General features: G+C 37.6%; 1 protein-coding gene across 6 annotated transcripts in view; it reads right to left on the bottom strand.

The window, feature by feature from the left end:
* GRID1 (glutamate ionotropic receptor delta type subunit 1) overlaps positions 1–22,814 on the bottom strand; it is a 648,686-nt gene that overhangs the window by 305,998 nt on the left and 319,874 nt on the right. For all 6 annotated transcript variants that reach the window (XM_087932231.1, XM_087932230.1, XM_026710981.2 and 3 more), the window contains exon 3: positions 18,538–18,822. In XM_087932231.1, the coding sequence (XP_087788357.1) occupies positions 18,538–18,822 (285 nt within the window). The remainder of the gene's footprint in view (positions 1–18,537; positions 18,823–22,814) is intronic.

Here is a 22,814-nt window from a genome sequence, read left to right as displayed (position 1 = left end):
ATGAATACTGAGGTGCAAATTGTCGATTATGCCTCATGTAACAAGATCAGAGATAAAATTTAATTTGGTTTCCTTATAATTTTAATAATTTAAATTTCAAATTTATATAATTAAATAATTTGGTTTAATGAAAAGAAGGAGTAGGGTGACATAGCAGCAGTCTTACAATATTTGATGGGCTGCCCCAAAGAAGAGGGAGTCAAGCTATTCTCCAAAGCACCTGAAGGCAGGGCAAGAAGCAATGGGTGGAAACTAATCAAGGGGAGAAACAACTTTGACACGATATATGGTCTTCTGCTTGAGGGAGAGTGGATAGGTGGGTGGGTGGATAGATGATAGAAATATTAGATAGGTAGATAGATAGATAGATAGATAGATAGATAGATAGATAGATAGATAGACAGATAGATAATTATTTTCCTTAAAGCAAATATATCATCTCCTAGGATGGCACTGGAGTTGTGTGACTCCAGAGAAAGGTGGAATTGCAAACAGATGCTATGGGAGTCCCTTGCTGTTTTAAAATATCTTGTTGCCTTCACTTGCAAAGCTCTAATTATTTCACAGATTTGGAAGGGGGGGGGGGGAAACTAATTTGTTCTAAATATGCTTAAGTGGTAACAAATACCAACATTCCTTCGTAAATTATCTGTTTCAAATTGTGCCAGTTCTAATTTTAGAAAGGAATGTACAAGAATGGCAAGAAACAGCTAACCAATTTATATGGCAGTGGGAAATAATCCAGAGTTAAGCCCATTTTTTTTTTCACAAGACTCATATGCAAAACTGTGTTGCAGAACAAGCTGTTTCTCATGGTTCACAGAATGGATACCGAAAGTGGAGCATCAGTGCAGGACAGGGTGGCTCCATAGATATTAAGGGACCCAAAAGAGGAGAAAAAAATGGAAAAGACACAGTAAATTGATGAAAGATAGACAGACAGACAGAGGGGCAGGCAGGCAGGTAGGCAGATAGATAAGACAGACAGAGATATTCATGCTTTCTGAATTTATTTATTTTTCTATCTTCTTTTATTTCTACTTTTTTGTAAGTGTTTTTCTCCTACATATTTCCTGTGCTGTATTTTTTCATCTTTCCTTCCTTGTTTTGCAAAATCTTTTAGTAAAAACTCTTTTAAAAAACACATTTCTTAAATCTGGGGTCCGAAGCTTCATTTCAGGCCCCCATCAATCTATGAATTTAAAAAGTCTGTTTTAAATGGGTGAATCAGGAAAAATAAGGAAATTAATTAATACTCAGTTTAATCTTTACCCTTAGCAAAGGTATCACCACTGGCAATTTTAAGTGCCGTAATTGGCAATTCTCCTTGAACAATCACAATTTTTTGCCCCATTTTAAGAGAAATAAGGCAATTTTACCTCGGGCTGCACCATCTCTGTGTTCACAATATGGCCACTTTATCAGTCAGGAAACCAATAAAATGCAAGACATAATATTCTTTGATGATTTCATAATTACTGTATTTTAATGCCACAAAAGGAGCAGAAACGGGTTTCCAATTATTTTCAATTCTTCCACCAATAAGAAAGCAGTAGCCATACCATCTCCAATTCCCCTTTATTGCAGTTGTTATTTCTTTGCAAGGATGTACAACTTTTGTCAACTTCTCTAACAATGACATGAAACGGTGAACAGTATAGAACGAGAAAAGATTTTGTCTGTTTTTCAAAGATTAGGCTGTAAATGGAACTCAGCACAATGGGTTCCCTCCTCCCATCTCCCATAGGTTAAAACAGCTTCCCAAATTGTTTTTCTGTTAATACTAAGACACGGAACAAAAACCAACAGAATTCTGAACGTCCTTTAAAAGTACCTGCAATTACTAATACTGATCTGCCAGCCCATTTCTTTCAAATATTTTTTATGCCACACTTAATTTTCCTCCCTCAATGAATAGACAGCATTTCTGTTCGGTTTTTTTTTTCAAAGGACCCCACATAGTCTATCAAAGGCTACAGGTCAAATCTCATTCACTGGGTAAATTTACATTCTTCTGCTGTTCTCAAGGAAAAAAAACAACCCTCTTATCAAATTCAATAGGGACTTTTCTAAATCCGTGGGCTTACAGTTGTAACTTCAAGCCTGTCTTTTGATTTTTCATAGGGCCATCTGGTTGTCTCAGTCCTCAGTATTGAGAATTCAGCAGTCCTACTTGGGCACGTAGGCCTCTACCTGATTATCCTTACATAGATACAGATATCTGTCAACTCTCTCCCACATTTAGCATAGATGGATAGACAGATAGCTAGACAAGTAGGTAGAGATAGATAGATAAATAGATAGATAGATAGATAGATAGATAGATAGATAGATAGATAGATAGATGGATGGATGGATGGATGGATGGATGGATGGATGGATGGATGGATGGATGGATGGATGGATGGATGCATAAAGAATATACTTTTTCAGAAACTGACCAAGTTTATAAATACACCAGAAAACTAACACAGGTAGTCCTCTACTTACAACCATTTGTTTAACAACTGTTAAAAGTTACAATGGCACTGAAAAATGTGATTGATACTTGGTCCTCACACTTACAACTATTGCAGCATCCCCATGGCTACATGATGAAAATTTGGGCACTTGAAAACTAGCATGTATTTATGATACTTGCGGCATCCCAGGGTCATCTGATCATCACTTGCAACCTTCCCAACAAGCAAAACCAATGGGATATTTAATTCACTTAAGGGTGATTTGCCTAACAGCTGTGGCAAAAAAAGGTTCTAAAGTCCCACACAGCTCACTTAACAACTGCCCTGCTTAAAACAGAAATTCTGGTCCCACTTAGGTCGAGGACTATTTGTACCCATGTAAAGGACAAAAACATGATCACTTTTCAAACACTGGCAGTTCAGGATTGACTTCAGGTATGGAAAAAACTAAGAGTAGTTTGGTCACACAAATTTCTGAAGTGGGTTCTAGAGACTGTAATTAGAGAAAATGATTATTACAAATGAAATCCTACAGAATTAATTCTGGAAAAGCTTGGTAGGTCTTGCTTTCTTCCCTTCTCCATCAAATCATCCAACCAGCTGTATGAATTAAAAATTCTGCCTCCAATCTAGGATTCAGAATGTCTTCCATGCAACACAGATGATACTTATGCTCCCAACAGCCTTGGTGGCTCAGTGCTTAGAGTGCAGTACTGCAAGCTACTTCTGCTGACTGCCAGCTGCCTGCAATTTGGCAGATTGAATCTCACCAGGCTCAAGATTGACTCAGCCTTCCATCCATCTGAGGTGGGTCAAATGAGGACCCAGATTGTTGAGAGCAAGAGGCTGACTCTGTAAACTGCTTAGAGAGGGCTGGAAAGCACTGTGAAGCAGTATATAAGTCTAAATGCTATTGCTATTATGCATTCAAAAGTGATAAGACAGTAAGCGACCCAAGCAGGTAAACATATTTGTAAACATTCTCCTTAGTCATAAATAAAATATAAATAAAAGTTGGTACAAAACCTGCTAAATATTATTAACAAGGTTTGTGTGACCTTTCCGTTTACGGATATATTTTTATTCACGTGACACTCAAGATGTTTGTTTTGAACCTTAAAAAGCTTTTAATGTTTTGGCTACCTTGCAGCAATTTAGTACAAACTGTTACAAAACAACAACAACACATTTCTGGGTTGCATTTTGAATACATTTCCTTGACTCTCCATTTTACCCTCTAAAGAACTCATCCATAATCGCCTCTTCCGGTGCATAAAATCAGGTGGTTACTTAACAACTGCTTTGATTAGCAATGGAAATTCTGGTCCCAATTGTAGTCATAAGTCAAGAACCACTTGCGATTTTCCTGCCAGCAGCAGAAGCAGGACTTTCCCTTCCCTGGAAGCTCATAAAGCTCATGCTGGCTTCCAATGCAAAAGAGCTGCAAAGGTCTAGAAATGGAGACGATCAATCAGAAACAGCATCCATGTTCTTTACACCCAGACACCTGCTTGCATGTTACAGCCCTGCAAATTAAAAGGCATTTAAGAATGTATTCTGCTCCATAATGACAGGGTGTCAGATCCATGTATCTGTCATTTCTTCAATGGAAGAAGAAAAAGGGGGGAGACTGATAAAGAAATCCTTCTTGATGTAACCTGAATATATTTAATCTTATATCGAATTTGTATAACCTACGCATGATACAACGGAGAGATGAAACCCAGATGGCCGGAACCTATCACCTCTGGGAGAGACAGCCAGGAGATGAAGAGACTATAAAAATTCCACAGTGAGATGTGTGCTGGGAAACTCTGAAAAAGATCGTTCTAAAAAGGGGGCGGGGGGGGGAGTTAACATGTTGGCTCTTTGTTTTACTAAATACACATCAAGATAAGGGGAGGGGTTTTAAACTCCCTTATCTATCTCTGCATGCCTGAGAGACCTTAGACGCTGCTTTTAACCCCTACATGAATTGTCTCATCACAATAAAGGATTCCTTTTTGATACGTTTTGATACATTTTCAGAAGTTCATTCTAGTTGATTGAATGGGAAAAGTTCTGTAGCCTGACACAGGGGTAATTTTTGCCATCAATTGTCTGGGAGCAGGAGCCTTCTTGATTTACCCTATTTAGTCTCCAGAAGCACACCACCAACTGAAAGTCCATAGTTAAGAAGCTGAGCAGATTTCTCTATTATCTTTTCTCCTGCTCCATTCCTGCCTCCCCGTTTCTGATCTCCCATTTGTTACTGTTCTCCACAAGTGTGGAAGTAATTTGTTACATCAAGGGCTTCTTTTCGCAACCTCATTTTACCATTTTTTAAAACAGCAGACAATCCAAACCGAATGAAATTATCACCTCTAAAGGGCACACAATCCTGTTTTTTCATTTTACAACTGCAATCCATGACCTTATAACTAACTTGACACACAATAAGAGTCATGACATTTAAAGTCCCTTCCAGAGAAGTAGGAAACTGACTGATTCCCTGTTACTGCAAAACAGTGGTGGGATATTTTCAAATATTTTTACTACCGGTTCTGTGGGCAGGGCTTGGTGAGCGTGGCAGGGGAAGGATACTGTAAAATCTCCAGTCAGAGGTGGGATTTGCTGGTTCCCCAAACTACTCAAAATTTCCGTTACCGGTTCTCCGAAACTGGTCAGAACCTGCTGAATGTCACCTCTGCTGCAAAATAAGATCCTTCATACACTAAAACGAGGGTGCTAATTGCAAAAATAATCCCCTCTCTGAAACTGCTGGTCTCTACAAAACAAATTGCTTCAAGGAAACGATTGAGATCCTCCTAAAACCAGCTTTCTTAAACTTGCATCATGCACATCCTTCTTCTTGCAGATTGGCAAGTAAATGCTTGAACTGATCCACCTATTGTGAGGTCCAATGAGACAAGATGAATATTTTGTTCATAATGGTTTTGTGCATTGCCAAACACAAATCACCACCGGATGCTGTAGTTAACGAAATATTTTCAAAACACTGGTTAATGCAATGAAAAAGAAAAGAAAGAAAGAAAGAAAGAAAGAAAGAAAGAAAGAAAGAAAGAAAGAAAGAAAGAAAGAAAGAGAGAGAGAAATCCAGAGAAATTCAGAAGATATGGCTCCAGAGAGGACATGGTGGGGAGATGGATGCAAGAGGTCAACTATAGAGTCCTTGTGTGCCATAGTAATAATTAGAAAGAAAGGGAGAATCATTAAGAGAGTCCTAATTTTGCTTCTGTTGTTTGCTCACAGCACACTGAATGGAAGGTGATAGAAAGTTTCAGGTCAATTTTGAACCCATCTAATTCCACAAAAACTCTGGATGCCTTGCTGGAGTTAATAAGGTATATCAAGAAAAAGAAGATAGCTGAATGGAAGACAGAACTAAAAAGATTGAGCAATAACAAAAAAAAATGTATTTATTACAGGTATAAGTCACCCAGAGCTGCAGTTGCGGTGAGATGAGTGGCATATAAATTTAATGAAGAAATAAACAAATAGTGCATAGTTGACTAGGTACAGGTAATAGGATGTTTGAATGACCTTGGAGGACTGGAAGAAGAACCCTAATGTAGACACCAGTATGATGAACCAAATTTGAACCTGAAGATGTCCAGGCTGAGTCCGAGAGTGGGATCAAGTGAATCATCAGCCTGGAGTCCCGATGCCCCTACAAGAGATTAAAGTCCAGCTGCCCTTGAAGTCAATACTCTTATCTCGTGTCAATTCTCATTGACCGTTAGATCAAATTTTTCCATAGGTTGCATGGAATATACTCTCAGTGCTTTTGAACTCTATCCTGATTCCTGGTTTCATGTGCCTGGCAAGCACTCAGAAGGGATCCTCTCCAGATTTCAGGAAAGTGAAATTGAGGGAAATTCTGTCAAGGTAACCTTGCAATAAAGAACTCTAAAGATAGAGTTAATACTTATAGCTGTGTTTATTGTCTGGACTGCCTCAAAGGGATAACAACTTCTTCCCATCATGCATCATCAATCAACTGTTCTGTCTGAGAACTTGGTTTGAACATCACTGCAGGATGAAGACACACATCTTTGTACAGGTGACACTGCCTATTTCTAGATTCAATGGTGATCCTAAAGATATGCAGCTTTTATTCAGGCTTCTGCTTACTCTAGCCTCTTTCCCAACAATTAAGCAGGATCCATTCCTCACTTTTTACAGAGAAATAATGTAGTGCTTCAATTTAAAACACATCCTCTAATAATCTAGTTCATATTAGAAAAGTTTCCACCAAAAATAAATCAGGCAGGTTGCATTTTCCATTAGAGTGTCTTGAACATTAGGGGAAAAAAATGGATGGAGGGAAACCTAATCCATGCAAAACACTATCATTTCTAACAGAAGACATTTCCAATGGATCGTTTCTAATCTATCAAACTTTTTTTATGACTAGGCTCAAGTATGATTCCCAATCAAAACAATTGAAAGGTCTAAAGAGAAGAAAACTTTTACAGAGCCCGGAATTTCACGTGAGTAAGAGAGTCTGCTCCTAGTCTCTTTTGATAAGTATTTTAATGCAAAAAGAAAGCCTGGTTTTCATTCCTGTTTTTTTTTTTTTCTGGATAATTTGGAATATCTTGGAAAAATTCCCAACTGAAATTGTGGCAAATTATTGTTATGGATAAACAATCTAGGCTTAATTTTTAACCACATCCAGTCATTTTAACTTTTGCTGATTGAGAGTATCAAAGCTTTGGTTAAAACATTGGAACATTCCCTAGGCTGTCTGGAGAATTCTAGGCGCTGAAGTCCACACATCTTAAAAGTTCCAACATATCAGGAGTCATATTAGAACAGTTGAGTAGAAGAGGAGAAATGTATCACAAAGGTGGCAATTTCATTATATCCTACAGCAGAGGTATCCAATCTTGACAATTTTAAGACTTGTGAATTTTCATCAAAATTCCTTGGTTCCTTGGCTGGCTAGGAAAGTTGAAGTCCACAACTCTTAAAGCTGTCAAGGTTGGACACCCCTCCCCTAATGTATCCAGATTGGGTTTTTGTCTTGTTTCTTCATATTATCTCAAGTGGCATGCCTTTCTTTCTTTCTTTTTTTTTAAAAAAGATAAATTATATTATATTTAAAATGGACTAGACTTGAATATTCTACTTCAGCCTTCAACGGTCTGTAGCTTGCTCTCCAGAAACAAAACTGCTGCATGAAATTCCCGGAAAACATTTATCAGCATATGCTTACTAGCTATATAGGAGGCCAACAGTGACACTGATTTAGAACAGTATAAGATCTGCACTGTCAACTTCAATTGGAAAACCTGGGGTGTAATAAGCTACTTTCCATAAGTAGGGACATAAAATAATGGCTCTCTGTGTTTTCCATATTTTATTTTTATTCCAGTTGGGAAAAAAACCCAATAGATAAAATTAATATGGTAGTTTTATATCCCTTCATTCTATTTAAACAAAAAATAAGGTTCCTGGTTTTTATTCCATTAAGATTACATAATAAAAATGGTTTATTATGTGCTATAAAATGTGGGTTTTTCAAGAAGCCATTATTATGTCTCCCAATGATTGCATGCCACCTTGCAATACTTGGTGCATAATGTAGATAGATGCAACCTGGGGTTTATTCAGACCAATACAGATCCTTTTCAGTCTTCAGTCTAAGATTTTTGCTTTATTGATTTGTTTTTTTTTTAATCAGGTACAATCTACAATGATTGATGCACTGTATTCACAAATTGTGCAATCCTCAATCTGAGAATCCACATTTCAGATGGAAACTCTACTCCTTCCTCACCAATGGCCACTTCATCCAAGGAACCTTCTTAAGAAATTTGAGGAAGGCCCACTTCAATTCCTTCTTATTTCATGTCAAAGTCAAGCCTTTCAAGGAACAAAAGGGAAGCCTTTTAAGGAAGCTTTAAACACCTGCAACTTGTGCTGCTAATCCTTCAAAGGAGGGCAAAGGAAGAGGTGAAGGTTTTGGGCAATTCTGCGAGCTTTTGAGGACCAAAAAAAACAGGGGTTTTGCTGTTAGCTGCATTTCTTTGCACCTTGTTCCAGGTAGAAATGCAAAAGATCTAATAATACCTCTAGTTTCCCCTCATTTGGGACTACTTCATAATTCAGATGTCATTCTATATAAAAAGTGCTTTAGAGCTTTTAAGATCACTAAAGCCACTTCCTATTATCTCTCTGCATAGTTTATATGTTTGTTTTATTTAAAGGTTCTGTTAATGGGACAATGGCGTTAATTAATCCCATTTAAATAAATGGGGAAAAGTGATCTCATTGGAAACTAAAATTCTCTTAACAATGTGGTAATTACCTTACATTAGCACATTACTTAATGAAAAGAGAAGCTTGCAGTTCAATATTGCTTTTATATTAATTCAACCAAAAAGGAAGCCAAAGGCAGAGGAGGAACAAGAATGATCAGCAACGTATCAACTCTTTTGGAATATTTGGGGTCTATACAAATCCTTAGAAATAATTAGTTAAAGGCTGGTGATCTTACGAAGTTCTGCCTTTGCCCTTCAAAGTGTAAGTTCTTTACTTGGAAAATATTGAAGTAGGGCAATTGTCAAATATATTTCATACTACTATCTGTGATCTTTCACAGTGAAGGCTCTGAAAAGTCTCTCTGATACCTAAGCACTTCTTTTCCATTCATATTTTCAATAATGGATGCACAAACAACACACAGAGTGGATCACTTGGCAAGCTGCTGCAAAAGATTGCACGTGGCATGACAAAACAGCAGCAGGGTGCATTGGAAGACCTGCAAGAAATACCATTTGCCTGCAAGCAAGAACTGGCAGGACCATAAAATAGAAAAAGTAATAGAAAATAAAGAAGCTATAGTGCTTTGGGACTTTAGGATTCAAACAGATAGGCACCTGTCACATAACACTCATAACTTTTGTTGATAAGAAAGAGAAAAGAAAATGTGGATGGTAAACATGGCAGTTCCTGAAAGCAGCAGCAGAGACAGAATCTGCCTGGAAATTCCTGAATGGGAGAATTGGAACTGCTAGATCTTTATTTGGTCAGAGTCTGCAGACCTCCAGCCCAGCCAGGGGAGAACCTTCATTGCATTCAAGGACAAAGTATTGGCTTCTTTCCGTCAAGAGTGAGGATAGCAATTCATTCAAACCTGCTGCCTCTTTGATGGACCAATGAATAAAAGGGTAAAATATGGGCTGGATAAAACAACTGTGAGATGGATTCAGAATGGTTGGAATGACTGCCCCCGTAGAATGTTCCTAAATGGTTAAATATTATTTTAGGGCACAGAAAGCAAATGCAGTTACAGAAGTTTTGGTCTGGGCACTGGATCCTGGGTTTTTCAACGTTTCCCCTAATGACAAGGGTTGAAGGAGGTGATTAAGAGAGCAGCGAAAACCAGAACAGTGTGGAAATGAAGGAGAAGGTTTAAAAGATCTAGGCAGACATAAAGAGTGGATGCATTGGAGAGAAGGAAGGAAGGAGGGAAGGAAGGAAGGAATATTCTCATTGGTAGATTAGGCCTGATGAAATTACAAGTTGTCCAGTGGTGGGATTCAAAAATTTTTACTACCGGTTCTGTGGGCATGGCTTAGTGCGCATGGCAGGGGAAGGATACTGCAAAATCTCCATTCCCACGTACTCCAGGGGAAGGAAACAGTAAAATCCTCATTCCCTCCTCATCCCACTAACCAGCTTTCCAGCTCCGTTCTCCTGTACAGGGCAACAAAAGAAAACCCAGCTGATCAGCTGGGACTTGGGAGGCAGAGAGTGATGAGGGCGGGTCCAGTCAGAGATGGTACTCCAAACTACCAGTGGTCGCCAACCCACTGGTTGGCGACCACTGGACTAGATGATCTATAAGATCCCTTCCAACTCTGTTATTCTATTAAAATATCTCCCAAGATTTTTTTTTTCATACTTTGTGGAGAAAACTTTGATGTCCGCTTTAAGAAAACCATGTCAGTGGTATTTTGGGTAGGTTTCTTGATAAAATATGAGTCTTTGAAGAACAAAGGTTGGAACCATCAGGATAAGAATTATTGGGAGATCAGTTGCAGATTGCTATCTGAAAAAGGCACACAAAAAATAACAATTTAGCTGCTACTGTGTTGAAATTTCTGAAATCCTTAATCCTGGGAAGATTAAATTTCACAAGGATGGAAGGGAAGGCAATGATAGCTTTCAAAATTTTTGTAGAAACATTTCCCTCACAAATAACCCATGCATCAAAAATATGAAATTGAAAAGACCTGAAACATGTAAAGTCCACCTAGCATTTTTAAGGCATTTAAGGGCCAGGTTGGTTCCAAGGCTTTAATTTAGGACTTTTGTTTTATGATAAGATGCTCTCAGTGTAATAAGCTTCCAACAATACAATCAATTTTTTTATAAAAAAGTGTAGTACACTACAATTGGCTCACAGAATGTTCAAGGATGATCCATGCAACAGTTTGCCATTTGGAACAGGAAAATAAGATCAAATTGAAACGATTAAAAGACTATATGCATGCACATATACATATGCAGGCACATGCACACATATTTTCAACATGACATGTGAACGTATTTTAAACATGAGATATTTTCATCATGAGGTTTCTCAATAGTCCTCATGCATCACATAGAAAGTTCATACTTTTCAGAAACTAGGACATATACAACACACAAGTGGGAAGGTTCTTGAGGTCTTGCCAGCAGCTAATTTTAACCAATTTTTTTGGACTGGTAATATAAAAACTGGACAAAGATGAACTTTACTGGAGTCACTTTTTAATACTACTAGTCTAATCCACCCTTTGCTTTCAGACTGATATGAAAAGGGATGAAGCATGTCTGTTACAGAAATGTCTGAGTGTATATAAAACCTTTTTTTAAAAAAAATAAACATAAAAATTCAATGTCTACATAAACAGTGTGTTGTCTGGCTACAGATTATATTGAGAAATGGTAATAACAACAACAATAATAACGTTCATAACATTAATAATCATATAGTAATAATAGTATTTGCTTATCCATTTTAGTAAATCTTCTATGTAATTAATCATTCTCATGCTTTTAAATTTCTAACTTCTGTTTCTGCTAGTGAGCCATTGATAAAACAAATCTCATATTAAAAAGTATTCAGTTTCTTCCTCCTCCTTAATTTTGTGTGTTAATCTGTCCATTTCTGCACATTCTAATATTTTTAATTACATTTTCATCTGAAGGATCTCTTCCTTTTTCCATTGCGCAAACATAATTCTAGCCACTGTTAACCTGTGTGAAATTAAATATGTATCGCCTTTATTATGTTTTTCTGGAAGGATACCCAACAAAAATATTTCTGGTTTTAGATCTGTGTGTTGCTTTACCATTTTTTTTAACCATGTGGTGTTTTTTTTTGTCCAATATTTTTTTGCCTTTGGGCATGCCCACCACATATGATAGTACAAACTCAGTATCTGGTTACATTTCCACGTATAAAACTTTTTTGACCTCTCCATTATAGATTATTAGAGATGCACCAGGAAATTAAAAACTGAGCTTCAACATGTAAAGGTTTTCCAGAAGGGACTTTGGAAAAAAAGCACTCTCAATGGGTCAAAGTAAGTTTTGAGTGGTAGGATGTGAAAACCCCAAATATTCTCACATGGTTCCGATCCTTCTCAGATGTTCCATATCCTGAATCATCACTGGTGGCCTCTTAATGTTGTTCAGCCAACATTCAACCTTCCTGGTCTTTAATTCCAGCCACCTTCCCTTAACCTTGGGTTTCTTCTCTGTTTGTCCTATCAAAACAGCCTTATTATCCTCTAAAACTCAGTTCTCCTTTGCAATAACCTCCAGTATAGTTTAGAAACAGATCAGATTTTGTTTCCTGGCTGTCTTTGAAATGTAATTTCAATTGAACTTTCCATGACACCTTTTTTTGTTCTTTGGGGCATGATCTTTTGCCAAAACACAGATATGGAGATACATGAGAGATATATTTGCACCTCAGTTTGTTAGCTTGTTGGGGTTGGGATTTTTCTTTTCTTTTTTACTTGTAGAGTTTTCTATATTCAAACTAAGTGCCCTGGATATTGATCTCTAATGAGTTCATTACGAGGTACACTCTTGAAGATCAGCAAGCACTGTCAGAATCAACGGAATTATGATCTTACATTGGAAGGCAATTAACATTGTCATTTCCTAGTTCCCAAGTGTTAATATTTTGTTCTGTCTAATAACACCGCAGCTCAGAATTTAAACAAACTAAGCTAACATTCTCCTTCTCTGCTTGCTAATACATACATAATACATACTAATCCAGATGATGATACTCTCTTTACCATAAGCCTGATTCCATTCTGATGGCTGTCATAGTAGGGGAAAAGCAATTTATTTCTTTCCCAATGATTTTTTTTAATGCTAAGAGTTGATGCATTTCTTAGGGGAGGAGCTTACACAATCAATCATAGGACCCTTATTGTTGCCTTATGGGCGCGATTTATTTCAATCCAGCAATATAATCATCTAACATGAAATGGAGTGACGGAAACCTTGTTTCATAGCAAGTGCCATTCTTCAAAGACCAGACTGGTCCAAGATAAGCGACATGACCAACTCTCCCTATACAATTTCTCCTTCTGTTATTGGATAAAGAGCCAAATAAAGTTGAGTTGTTTCACTTTGTATACAGATCATCCTCGTCTTACTGGTTGTAAGGCGAGGATTGTTGAGCCCAAAATTTCTGTTGCTAAATGACCGTTGTTAAATGGATTTTGCTCCATTTTATGACATGTCTTGCCATCCAAATTTTGATCTCATGACCAAAGGGATGCTGCAATGGTCATAAGTGTGAAAAACTTTTTCAGTGCTATTGTAACTTCAAATAGCCACTAAAACAATGATTGTAAGACAAGAACTACATGTAGTCCTTGTCCTGAGCCTGAGGAGGGGGTCAAGCACACCATCAGTCTGGAGTGCCTTCGCATCCACAAGAGACCTAAGTCCATTGAAATTCCACTGGCCATTATCTACCACTAATTTGCCTTGACCGTTACTACTTCAGATTCCTGTTTAGAGGTAGTGTGGAACAAACCTGCACTCATTTAAGTAAACTTGGTTCCTGATTTCTTGCACCTGAAAATACCTGTATTTATTTATATAAACTCAGTTGTCAGTGAAAGATTCTTGAAAGAAGGGTAATTCCAGTCATCTCTTGAGGTCTTACGCATCACAAGGAATCTATAGGATGCTGATTGGTATATATTTGAAAGTAATGGTCTTCATAACAATGGAACCAGGGAAACCTGCCAAAGGCCCAACATCTACAGCTGCAACATCTCCTAAAATACCACATTATGTTTATTTCAGCTTACTATTTTTATGCTTCCATTGGAACCCCATACTGGCCCCCTAATTTAGTGGCTTTTAATTATGCTCCCACCATTCCCAATTAGGAATCTTTCCAACTGGAATTCTGAATAATGTTTTGAAGGCAGGAGAGTGAAGAAACATGAATTTCATCAAATGGACTGCTTTAATATTTCTTATAGCAATGAGCAGAGTTAAAACAGTTGGAGGTAGGGCTCCAGATAGCTCTTGTCAGGGATTTATAGCTAAACATTTGTTTTTAGTGTATGAATCTAGAGAACCATAAACACATAAGTAAAGAGATAAATGGTCTAGCTATTTCAGAGTGCAATTACCTGTTAGAGTTGGATATGGATTACTAAATAAAAAGACCAACACAAATGTCAAACTCTACACTTATTTTTTTTTTAAATGCAAAGTGCTGAAGCAGTAATCTGGAATGCATTACATTATACTGTATCTTCAAATTTCAGATTAAATTAAGCCAACTAAAATCAATAGATTATTACAATTATTTGGTAACAATAAGAGTAATACAATTGGCTGCATACTGAATGGTGGAAAAAGCAGTTTGTTTTAATTAAGTTAGAGTAGCACTGCTGAAATTAAATGGGTATGGATCTGAGTTAATCCTTCAGTTGGCAGTAATTGGCAGTTCCTAGAAGAGAAGAATGATCTTGAATCTAAAAGACCCCCAGAATTAAATCAAACATTAAAAACATGGATTCCCACCAAACCATCTGGTATTTGCAGCCAGACAAGCCATCTGCTTTTTTTGATGAGAAATGTTCAGCCCTGGAGTAGAAAGGAAACATTGCCTGTTCTACCACATATTTTTCTACATTCTTCCTGGTCTGCACCTAACTAAATCACAATATTGGGTTGAGCAGCATTTGGGATTTAACAAGGCAAAGCAGAAACCAAGTGTGCGGGTGCTCCAATAACCCTTTTCTGCAATTCTTTAAAGAAGCTGTGTCTTCTCTTAGGCAGAAAGTTTGGTTCAAGGTGTCAGTTTTACAGGTATGCTCACCTCTGCTCCAAAGCACCTTCCCCCCCACCCCCCTGACAAATTCAAAGTGAATATGCAGCCCTATAACAGAGGCAGTTTTCGGCTACCTATGGGTTCCACCTCTCCCTCGTAGCCTGGTGGAGGGTAGCAGAATGATGCCAAGACCTCCACAGTCCCCTTGTAGCCCCCTATGATTCTCTGTTCTGTACAACATCATCAGAAAAAGCAGGGCCCCCAGTTTTAGCCCATCATCCACAATTTGGAAGAGAAGGAGTGCTCGTCTGTTTATTACATCTATTTCTATACTCTACGCACAGTTCTCAAGCTTCTAGAGAGGGTTACAGTGATAAGCTGGATAAGATACCCTTAATCAAAGTGTAAGATCTACAATAATATTGGACTAATCAGTTTTAGTTACTCCCAGGAGTGGGATTCTACAGGTTCGCACCTATTCTCTAGAACTGGTTAATATTCTAAGCAGTTCAGAGAACCGGTTGTTAGAAGAAATTACTGGCCTAATCCTGTAAGGAAGGCAGGAAGGAAACATTCTGGTGTTGCTTACAGAAACTGCCTCTCCATTAACCCTTATTACATTCTTGGCAGGACTAGACTTCCTATCTCAGGAACTTCTCTGGAGTTTCCCCCCCTCCTTTGCTGGTACTTTGCTTGTGTGGAGTATCAATTCAAAGTTACAATGGCACTGAAAAAAGTGACTTATGACCATTTTTCACACTTACGACTATTGCAGCATCCCCACAGTCACGAGAGGCCAGGCGGGGAGATTCATGCCTCAATGTGAGTGATATTGAGTTGGCCACACCCAGCCAATAATAACCACCAAACCATGTCCACCCAGTCACATGACCACTAAAGCATGCCCACCAACTAAGCCATGCCCACAGAACCGATTGTTAAAAATTTGAATCCCACCCCTGCTCTTAACCCTCTGAATTAAACATTTTAGGCTAGCTGGAGGTTGCAGCAAATAAAAAACATGTTGTGGTTCTCTTGAACAAAGTTACAACCAAAAGAAATCTTATGAGTAAACATGCATAGAATTGGACTTCAGAACACAAGGAATATATATATTTTAATTGAGCCTAATGATTCCATTATTTTGCAGAGAATTAGTTCTCTTTTTATTGCCTGTTGAACATAATGAGCTTTGTATTCCCTTTTCTTTTAAGCTAGGACAGAACCAGACTGTTTATAAAACCCAGTTGATTTTGTTGTTATTATTCAGAAATCTGCAATGTAAGCTTATTTTTATATTACTAAGAATAGTTCCATTTTAAGCTTAAAAAGTCCTTTTCTTCCTTCCTTCCGTCCTTCCTTCCTAATTATGCTGAATCATTGTTGCACAATAAAACAAATGAGCAATGTTGGAAAACAAGGCAGTTTCCAACTGCCAACACATACTTGTGCAAACACATACTTCTGTATACTGAATTATCTCTTTATATCCCCAGAAGGGAACAAAAATGTTCTATTCACACACAGGCACACATAGAGAGAAATCTTTTTGTCTGTGTATCAAATCAAGCAGCATCATTTCACCATTGTTATCCAAAACTCTAACTTGCAACAAGACAAAGCCAATGTGTCCATTATTGCAAAACAGAATTGAATCATCATTAGTCGGAGTCAATATGTTCTTTAAGCAATAGTAAAGTCCTTACTACTGCTAGAATAAACTGATTTCCTTACACCCAGTTGAAAGTGTGTAGGTCTCTGAAGAACTAATCAAGGAGAGAAGCAACCTAGAATTAAGGAGAAACTTCCTAACAGTGAGAATAATTAATCAGTGGAACGTCTTGCCTTCAGAAGTTGTGGGTGCTCCATTACTGGAGACTTTTAGGAAGAAACTGGACAATAGTTTGTATTTGAGCAAGGGTTGGACTAGAAGACCTCCAAGGCTCCTTCCAACACTGTTATTCTATAATTCTGTAAAGAATATAGAACACCCTTGTTCATCAGAATCAAAGTCAACAAACCAGGGCAAGTTTCATCAATCTTCTTCCCTGCAACTCCCATAGACTACCACACAGCATGATGAAATTATTTGCGAAGACCACTGTAGAACAGCCATCAGCTTTGTACATTGGTGTATTTAAATAAGAAACCTTTTTCTAATGAAGTTCCATATACCAGCTGTCCAGGAGCTAAAACTGAACCAAATATGCCATCCAAGACACAACAAAAAGGAAAGGACTCTTTCACACTCATATCTTATACCAGCAGTTTAACACATCTTAAATTAAGTCAGCACATTCCATATTTTAATTATGCTCTGACTGTCCAAAAATCACAACTCTACATAAATCTGTGTTTTACAGGGTAGATCAGACATGTTCAAATATATATATATATATATATATATTAAAAAAGCTTTTGGCTTAGGACTGTGGGAACCCAATTTGAATTCCTATATCCAGACTGCCAGATATGTGTGCAACACAAGTTTCCATGGTTTAAATAGCAGCAAAACCCTCTCTTGCTCTTGCTGCTATTTTGGAGCCAGTTTCATTTCAGTAATTCGAATCAGGATGTTTTCCTCGATTGAACAGGAAGGTTGCAAATCATGATCATCTGAATGTAGAACACTGCAACCATCATAAAAGCAAGAAGTGTGATACCATGAACTTGGTTGGTGGTGCAACAGTCATAATTTTGAGGATGGATTGTAAGTCACTTTTTCTGAGTCTACTGTAACTTAGATCCATTGTTAAATGAACAGTTGTAAGCCGAGAATTACTAAAACAGGTAGTGGTGAGCTGGAGCAAGCTTGCACTGGCTCCCAGGAATCTGATTATTACATTTTCTGGAATTTTGCAAGCTGGTTGAGAGCAGAGCAGAAGCCAACGGGCAGTGGATTGATCAGCTCTTCCAAGGCTAGCAGTATTGTGGAACAGCAGCAATGGAGCCTGCAGAGATCGTGCTTAAACACGTATTAGTACACCGCTGGTACTTGGAAAAAACAGCAACTACACCTCTTACCAGGCATTAATATTTCAAAACTAAATTGCAACAAATCATTGAATAAACAATGTTCTATCTCATTGCTCCATTTAACTGAGATCTTTCAGATGGTCCAAACTTCTCTAACCAAACCCTGTAGACACACTGAGGTAACAACTCACAAGTTCTCAGCCCATGAACCAAAACTGAGGAAGATTTAGCAGGAGAGGCAGAGAAATGATATCCCTACCATATCAGACCTTGAGGGCCCTCCAAGAAACAGAAACAGGGGGTGGAAGTGTGTATAACAAGAATCTTGCAATTGTGGCTCATAGAAAATTAAACTTTGGAAGCAATCGTCAAAGAGATAATGAAAAAGAAGCACATAAGTAAAGGCAGACTGGGGTTTTCTTCCTGAATCCTGCATTGCATGCAATATATGAACCCTGCCAATCAATGCAAACAGTTTATTAATATTTTACTGAAAAATGCTCTGATAAATCAAACTTCGGCTACCTTTATAAGATGTTGCTAAGCAACTTGCAGGATGGGTGAAAATTAGTTTTCATAGCAACCTTTCAGTCAAGGGAAATCAGAAAAGTTTATCAATTCAAAAGATATTTTTCACCCAACACTTACCCAAAAAACCCACTGTTCCAAAATCTGTCTTTGGTCTACCTTCTTCAAATAAAAGCAAAAGATATTCAGGGGGAAAAAGGAGATGCAGAAAAAAGTAGAAAAAAAACTTTTGAATCGAAACACGGCACTTACCGTAATCACTGTCATAGAAGACTATAAATTTTTGCCATCTCAGTTCGGTGACAAGCTTCAGCATCACGTCATTGAGCCGGACAGGTGGCCGGGCTGCTAAGGTGTATTCCTCTTCCTCTGGGCTAGGATTTAGATGGCATGCTGTCCGTGGAGAACCTCCTGTGTTGCGTTGAACAAAGAGGTGAGGGATGTGCATGGCATCTGTCAAAGACTGCAAGGCATTGGCGGAGGCACAACCAGTAGAAGTCACTAAGGCTAAAATCCCCAGGGTCATCAGGTCACAGGCTGGAAGAGAAGGAAGGAAGAGGATCATCAATGAGGTGAAAAAGATAAAAATCGGTAGACAGATCACATCAAGCAACAAGGTGAACACATTGAGGCTTAGTGTGGTGGAATGTGGTCTGGATTCCCAAAGGAAGAGACTGCATTCCCAGCCACCAAGAGACAGCAAAGTTTAGATAGTTTGGTTGGGAGAAAGACAGTTAAGATGGCTCCTCCCTAGAAGTTCTCAGAGTGTATCTTTAAAGATGCAAGTAGTTGCTTAATTTGGCAGGATTTCTGTCTATAAGTGAGGAATCATAAAGGAAACTACCTAGAATGTATTTCTTGATCTTGGAACCTTAACATCTAAAAGGAGATTGGGTGATGCTTAAGAGCTGAAACAAGTTATGCATGTAACCTCTTGTTCAAAAATGCAATTTATGGTGTTTTATATTAAGCAGTGAGAGTTTTAAATTGCATAACTCCTGGTTTCTAGCCTGGTGCCTTAACCATCAAACCTATGTTACTATTGGTGAACTATCCAGTGCCATTTGGAGTCTGACAGTGTCCAAATTGAATTAAACTTGCAATTTACTATTAAACAATACTAAAAGGACAAAGTTTTACTAATTGGAGGCCATATATCCCATCACATTTAAGCCTAAAATGTTATAAAGTCTACCATGAAGTCCACCAGTTTAGAGTTGTGATAGCTTGACAAACCCCCACAGGATATGAATAAATCATAGTTGAAAGCCAGAAAGATTGAAAGCAAATGCTAGCTGGTTTACATACTGGTCTTAAACGTATATTGGTGCAAATATGTTTTATCTCATGAAACAGCCAGATTCTTCCCTTGTCAGGCTTTGTCAGAAGCAATATTAATCTGGAAGATATCTGAAGCATGAAAAGTTAGAATCCAGAATTTTCTGGAGCTGCTAAATGCCAACCAAGATTACGACCAGCCCTTTAATTTTTTTTCATTTGTCATGTTTTCAAATTCATACATTTTCCCCATTTTTCTTCAAAGAGGGTTAGATTATGCAGCAAAAAAAAAAAAAAACTTTTTCCAGTCTCGTAGACCACTTTCAAAAAAAAAAGGAAACGGAGCTGTTCCTTCTTTAAAATATCAAAGCAGTTACTATATTTAATACTGTGTGGCATGGAATAATAATTTTTAGAGAATGTACATAAAAAGACTTCTGGGAAATCTGACATTATGAATTCACATCACAAGACTTCATGAAGTATTATTTGTTATTGTTAATGAATCATTCATGTTTTAAGATGTTAGTGGATAAAATATTTGGAGGCCAATTAATAATGCAGTTCCGGATATTTAAAGACATTGTGTTGTCTTTCACCAGCTGGAGAGAACATAAACATTAATCTCTTTACATTTTAGATTTTATATTTAGTTTGTTGTCTGCCTCTCAGAATCACTCACTTGTGAAATGGGAGGGCTTATATAAATTAGATAGCATAAATACATAAAATTAGCAAAAGCTTTTCACGATATCGCATTGAAGCCTAATCAGAGATAACCAGAGTCCTGAATAATGATTTAAGTCAAATTTATGTTTAACCAAGCTAAATAACACTACATCGATGTTTGAGGTATAAAAAATGCTCAGAAAAAAAATTAAACTTGAGTCCACTCAGAAGAAGAAACCAAAGATGTGGTTTTTCTTTTCTTTTAATTAGTACATTTGTGCAAGGAAAGAAGAAAAGTCTTTGATGGTCCTTCTCACACCTTCATCAGCTACATTATTTAAATTTACTGATTTTAATATATATATATAGAGAGAGAGAGATGTTCTTCTTTTCACCCCAAGAAGATATCTCGAGTCTACAACATGAAAACACTACATTATCAAACAGGAAACTCAGGTTTAGGAACAGTTGTGATGTTCTCCTTGGTGGAAAAAGATTAAAATATTATGTACCTAGTAAATTTAATATCAGAAGGGATGTATATAAAGATAATGGAGAGAAAACAAATGAACAAACAAAAAAAAAAAACTAGGATCAGAATGAATGTAGGTGGCTGTTGATGAGATTTTTCTATTCATCAATGGTATTAAAATAGAGCAGAGAGATAAACCTTTTTTTATATATATTTTCATTTTAGCAACCACAGTTTCTCCCCTGTATCAAGTAACATAAGGATTTTAAGGGGATGTTGTCAGGTTAATATTCTCGCACATATCTGGCATTTGGCTCAGGGATCAGCTAGGTAACAGAAATAGTTCTTTTAGCAGATCATGTTTTTCATAAGTTATAACAGGCTGATAGCAGAAATAAACCTGCCATTTGACAAGTAGGGAATTTGAACTTAAAGCTGAAGAAAGTCCCTTCAAATTTGTGACTTTATAAAGGGTTAAAAATGAGATTTGGGAGTGATGTAACAGTTTCTGGAAAGCCGAATAAAATAGCTGATAGAGAAAAAGTGAGGACAAACCGCTCTTGGAAAATATGTAAGAGCAAATATCTGGATCTTGCTGTGGATTTTGCTCCCATTAAAAATCACTTGATTTCTCCTCAGATCTCTTTGCCTTTCTGCCTTACCCTCAATAGAAATCTGACGTGTTGAGCATTTTAGCAAAGCAGCAAATTTTCTGGGAAACTTGAAGGGAAATAATTCATTGCCTTCAAACATGTAAACCTAAGAGTCTGTATTTTATCAAATATGGATTGCACATGTCACGGCTATTTGCAAATGTATGCAAATGTTTAGGGACCTCTCAGCCCTCACAGGTAGACCGGAAAGATTAACATAGAAAACCTAGAACTCTCTTTTATTGAGCCCCCACCCGGTTTCGCGAAGGGGAACAAAGTCTACTGTATATTAACAGTGTCTTGTAAGCTTGGTTGTGCTTTATTTTTTCTCCTTCTATCCTAGTGGATGTATTTCCCTGAGACACTTCCAAATCTTATCTTCTTCCCAGGGCCTTTAAGGTCCTTCTCTGTCACGTGAAGAGTTAGTACCACTTTATAATGCCTTGGCGAGACTACACTTGGAATACTGCATGCAGATTTGGTCACCCCAATATAAAGAAGATGTTGACGCTCTAGAGTGCAGAGAAGAGCAACAAAAATGATTAAGGGCCTGAAGAATAAAATAAATGAAGAACTGTTGCAGGAATTGAGTATGTCTAGTCTAATGAAAAGAAGAACTAGGGGTGAACATGATAAGAGTGTTCCGATATCTCAGGGGCTGCCACAAAGAAGAGGGAGTCAAGCTATTCTCCAAAGCACCAGAAGGTGAAATAAGAAGCAACGGATGGAAACTAATCAAGGAGAGAAGCAACTTAGAACTAAGAAGGAATTTCCTTACAGTAAGAACAATTAATGCTTGCCTTCTGAAATTGTGGGCACGCCTTCACTGGTGGTTTTTAAGAACAGATTAGATAACCACTTGTCTGAAATGGTATAGGGTCTCCTGCTTTAGAAAGGGGTTGGACTAGAAGATTTAAGTGGCTTACTTATTATTTTATCTTTTCTATTCACCTAGCTCCCAGGAAGGGCTCTACTCCTGGGAAAGACCGAAGGAAAGGAAGGAAGAGGGAAACCAGTGAAGTTATAGTGGCAATTGGTGCATCTTTGGATAGGTCTGAAAGAACAGGTTAAGGATAGATCATCATAGATAAAATTTGATCTGTGCATTTTCTCGGAGTAACGTGTTGGCACATGATCAGTCACTTATTATTTATTTGCAATTGTCTTAGTAACGCCTGCTCGTCCGAAGTAACATCTCCCAAACATTTCTGTATCTCGCGTAAAGGCTTTGTATTCTTGCTTTTGGATTTTCTCCCTAGATGCTTTACAGACTTTTTCTAACTCAGAAATATTCTTAGGTTTCTTTGCATGCTATGCACATACAATTTCTCCACTGACCTCAGTCATCAAATATGTTTCTTTCCTCTAAATGCTTTTCTTCATATTTACAACTTCGCAAATTGGTTAAAGACCTCTAGAAGGTGTAAGACTTCTCGATCTTATCTACCTGAATGTGG

Source organism: Pseudonaja textilis, chromosome 4 (genome assembly GCF_049901715.1).
Source record: "Pseudonaja textilis isolate UNSWEBS1 chromosome 4, rPseTex1.2, whole genome shotgun sequence".
NCBI lineage: Eukaryota > Metazoa > Chordata > Lepidosauria > Squamata > Elapidae > Pseudonaja > Pseudonaja textilis.
This window is presented reverse-complemented; position numbering and strand designations above follow the sequence as displayed.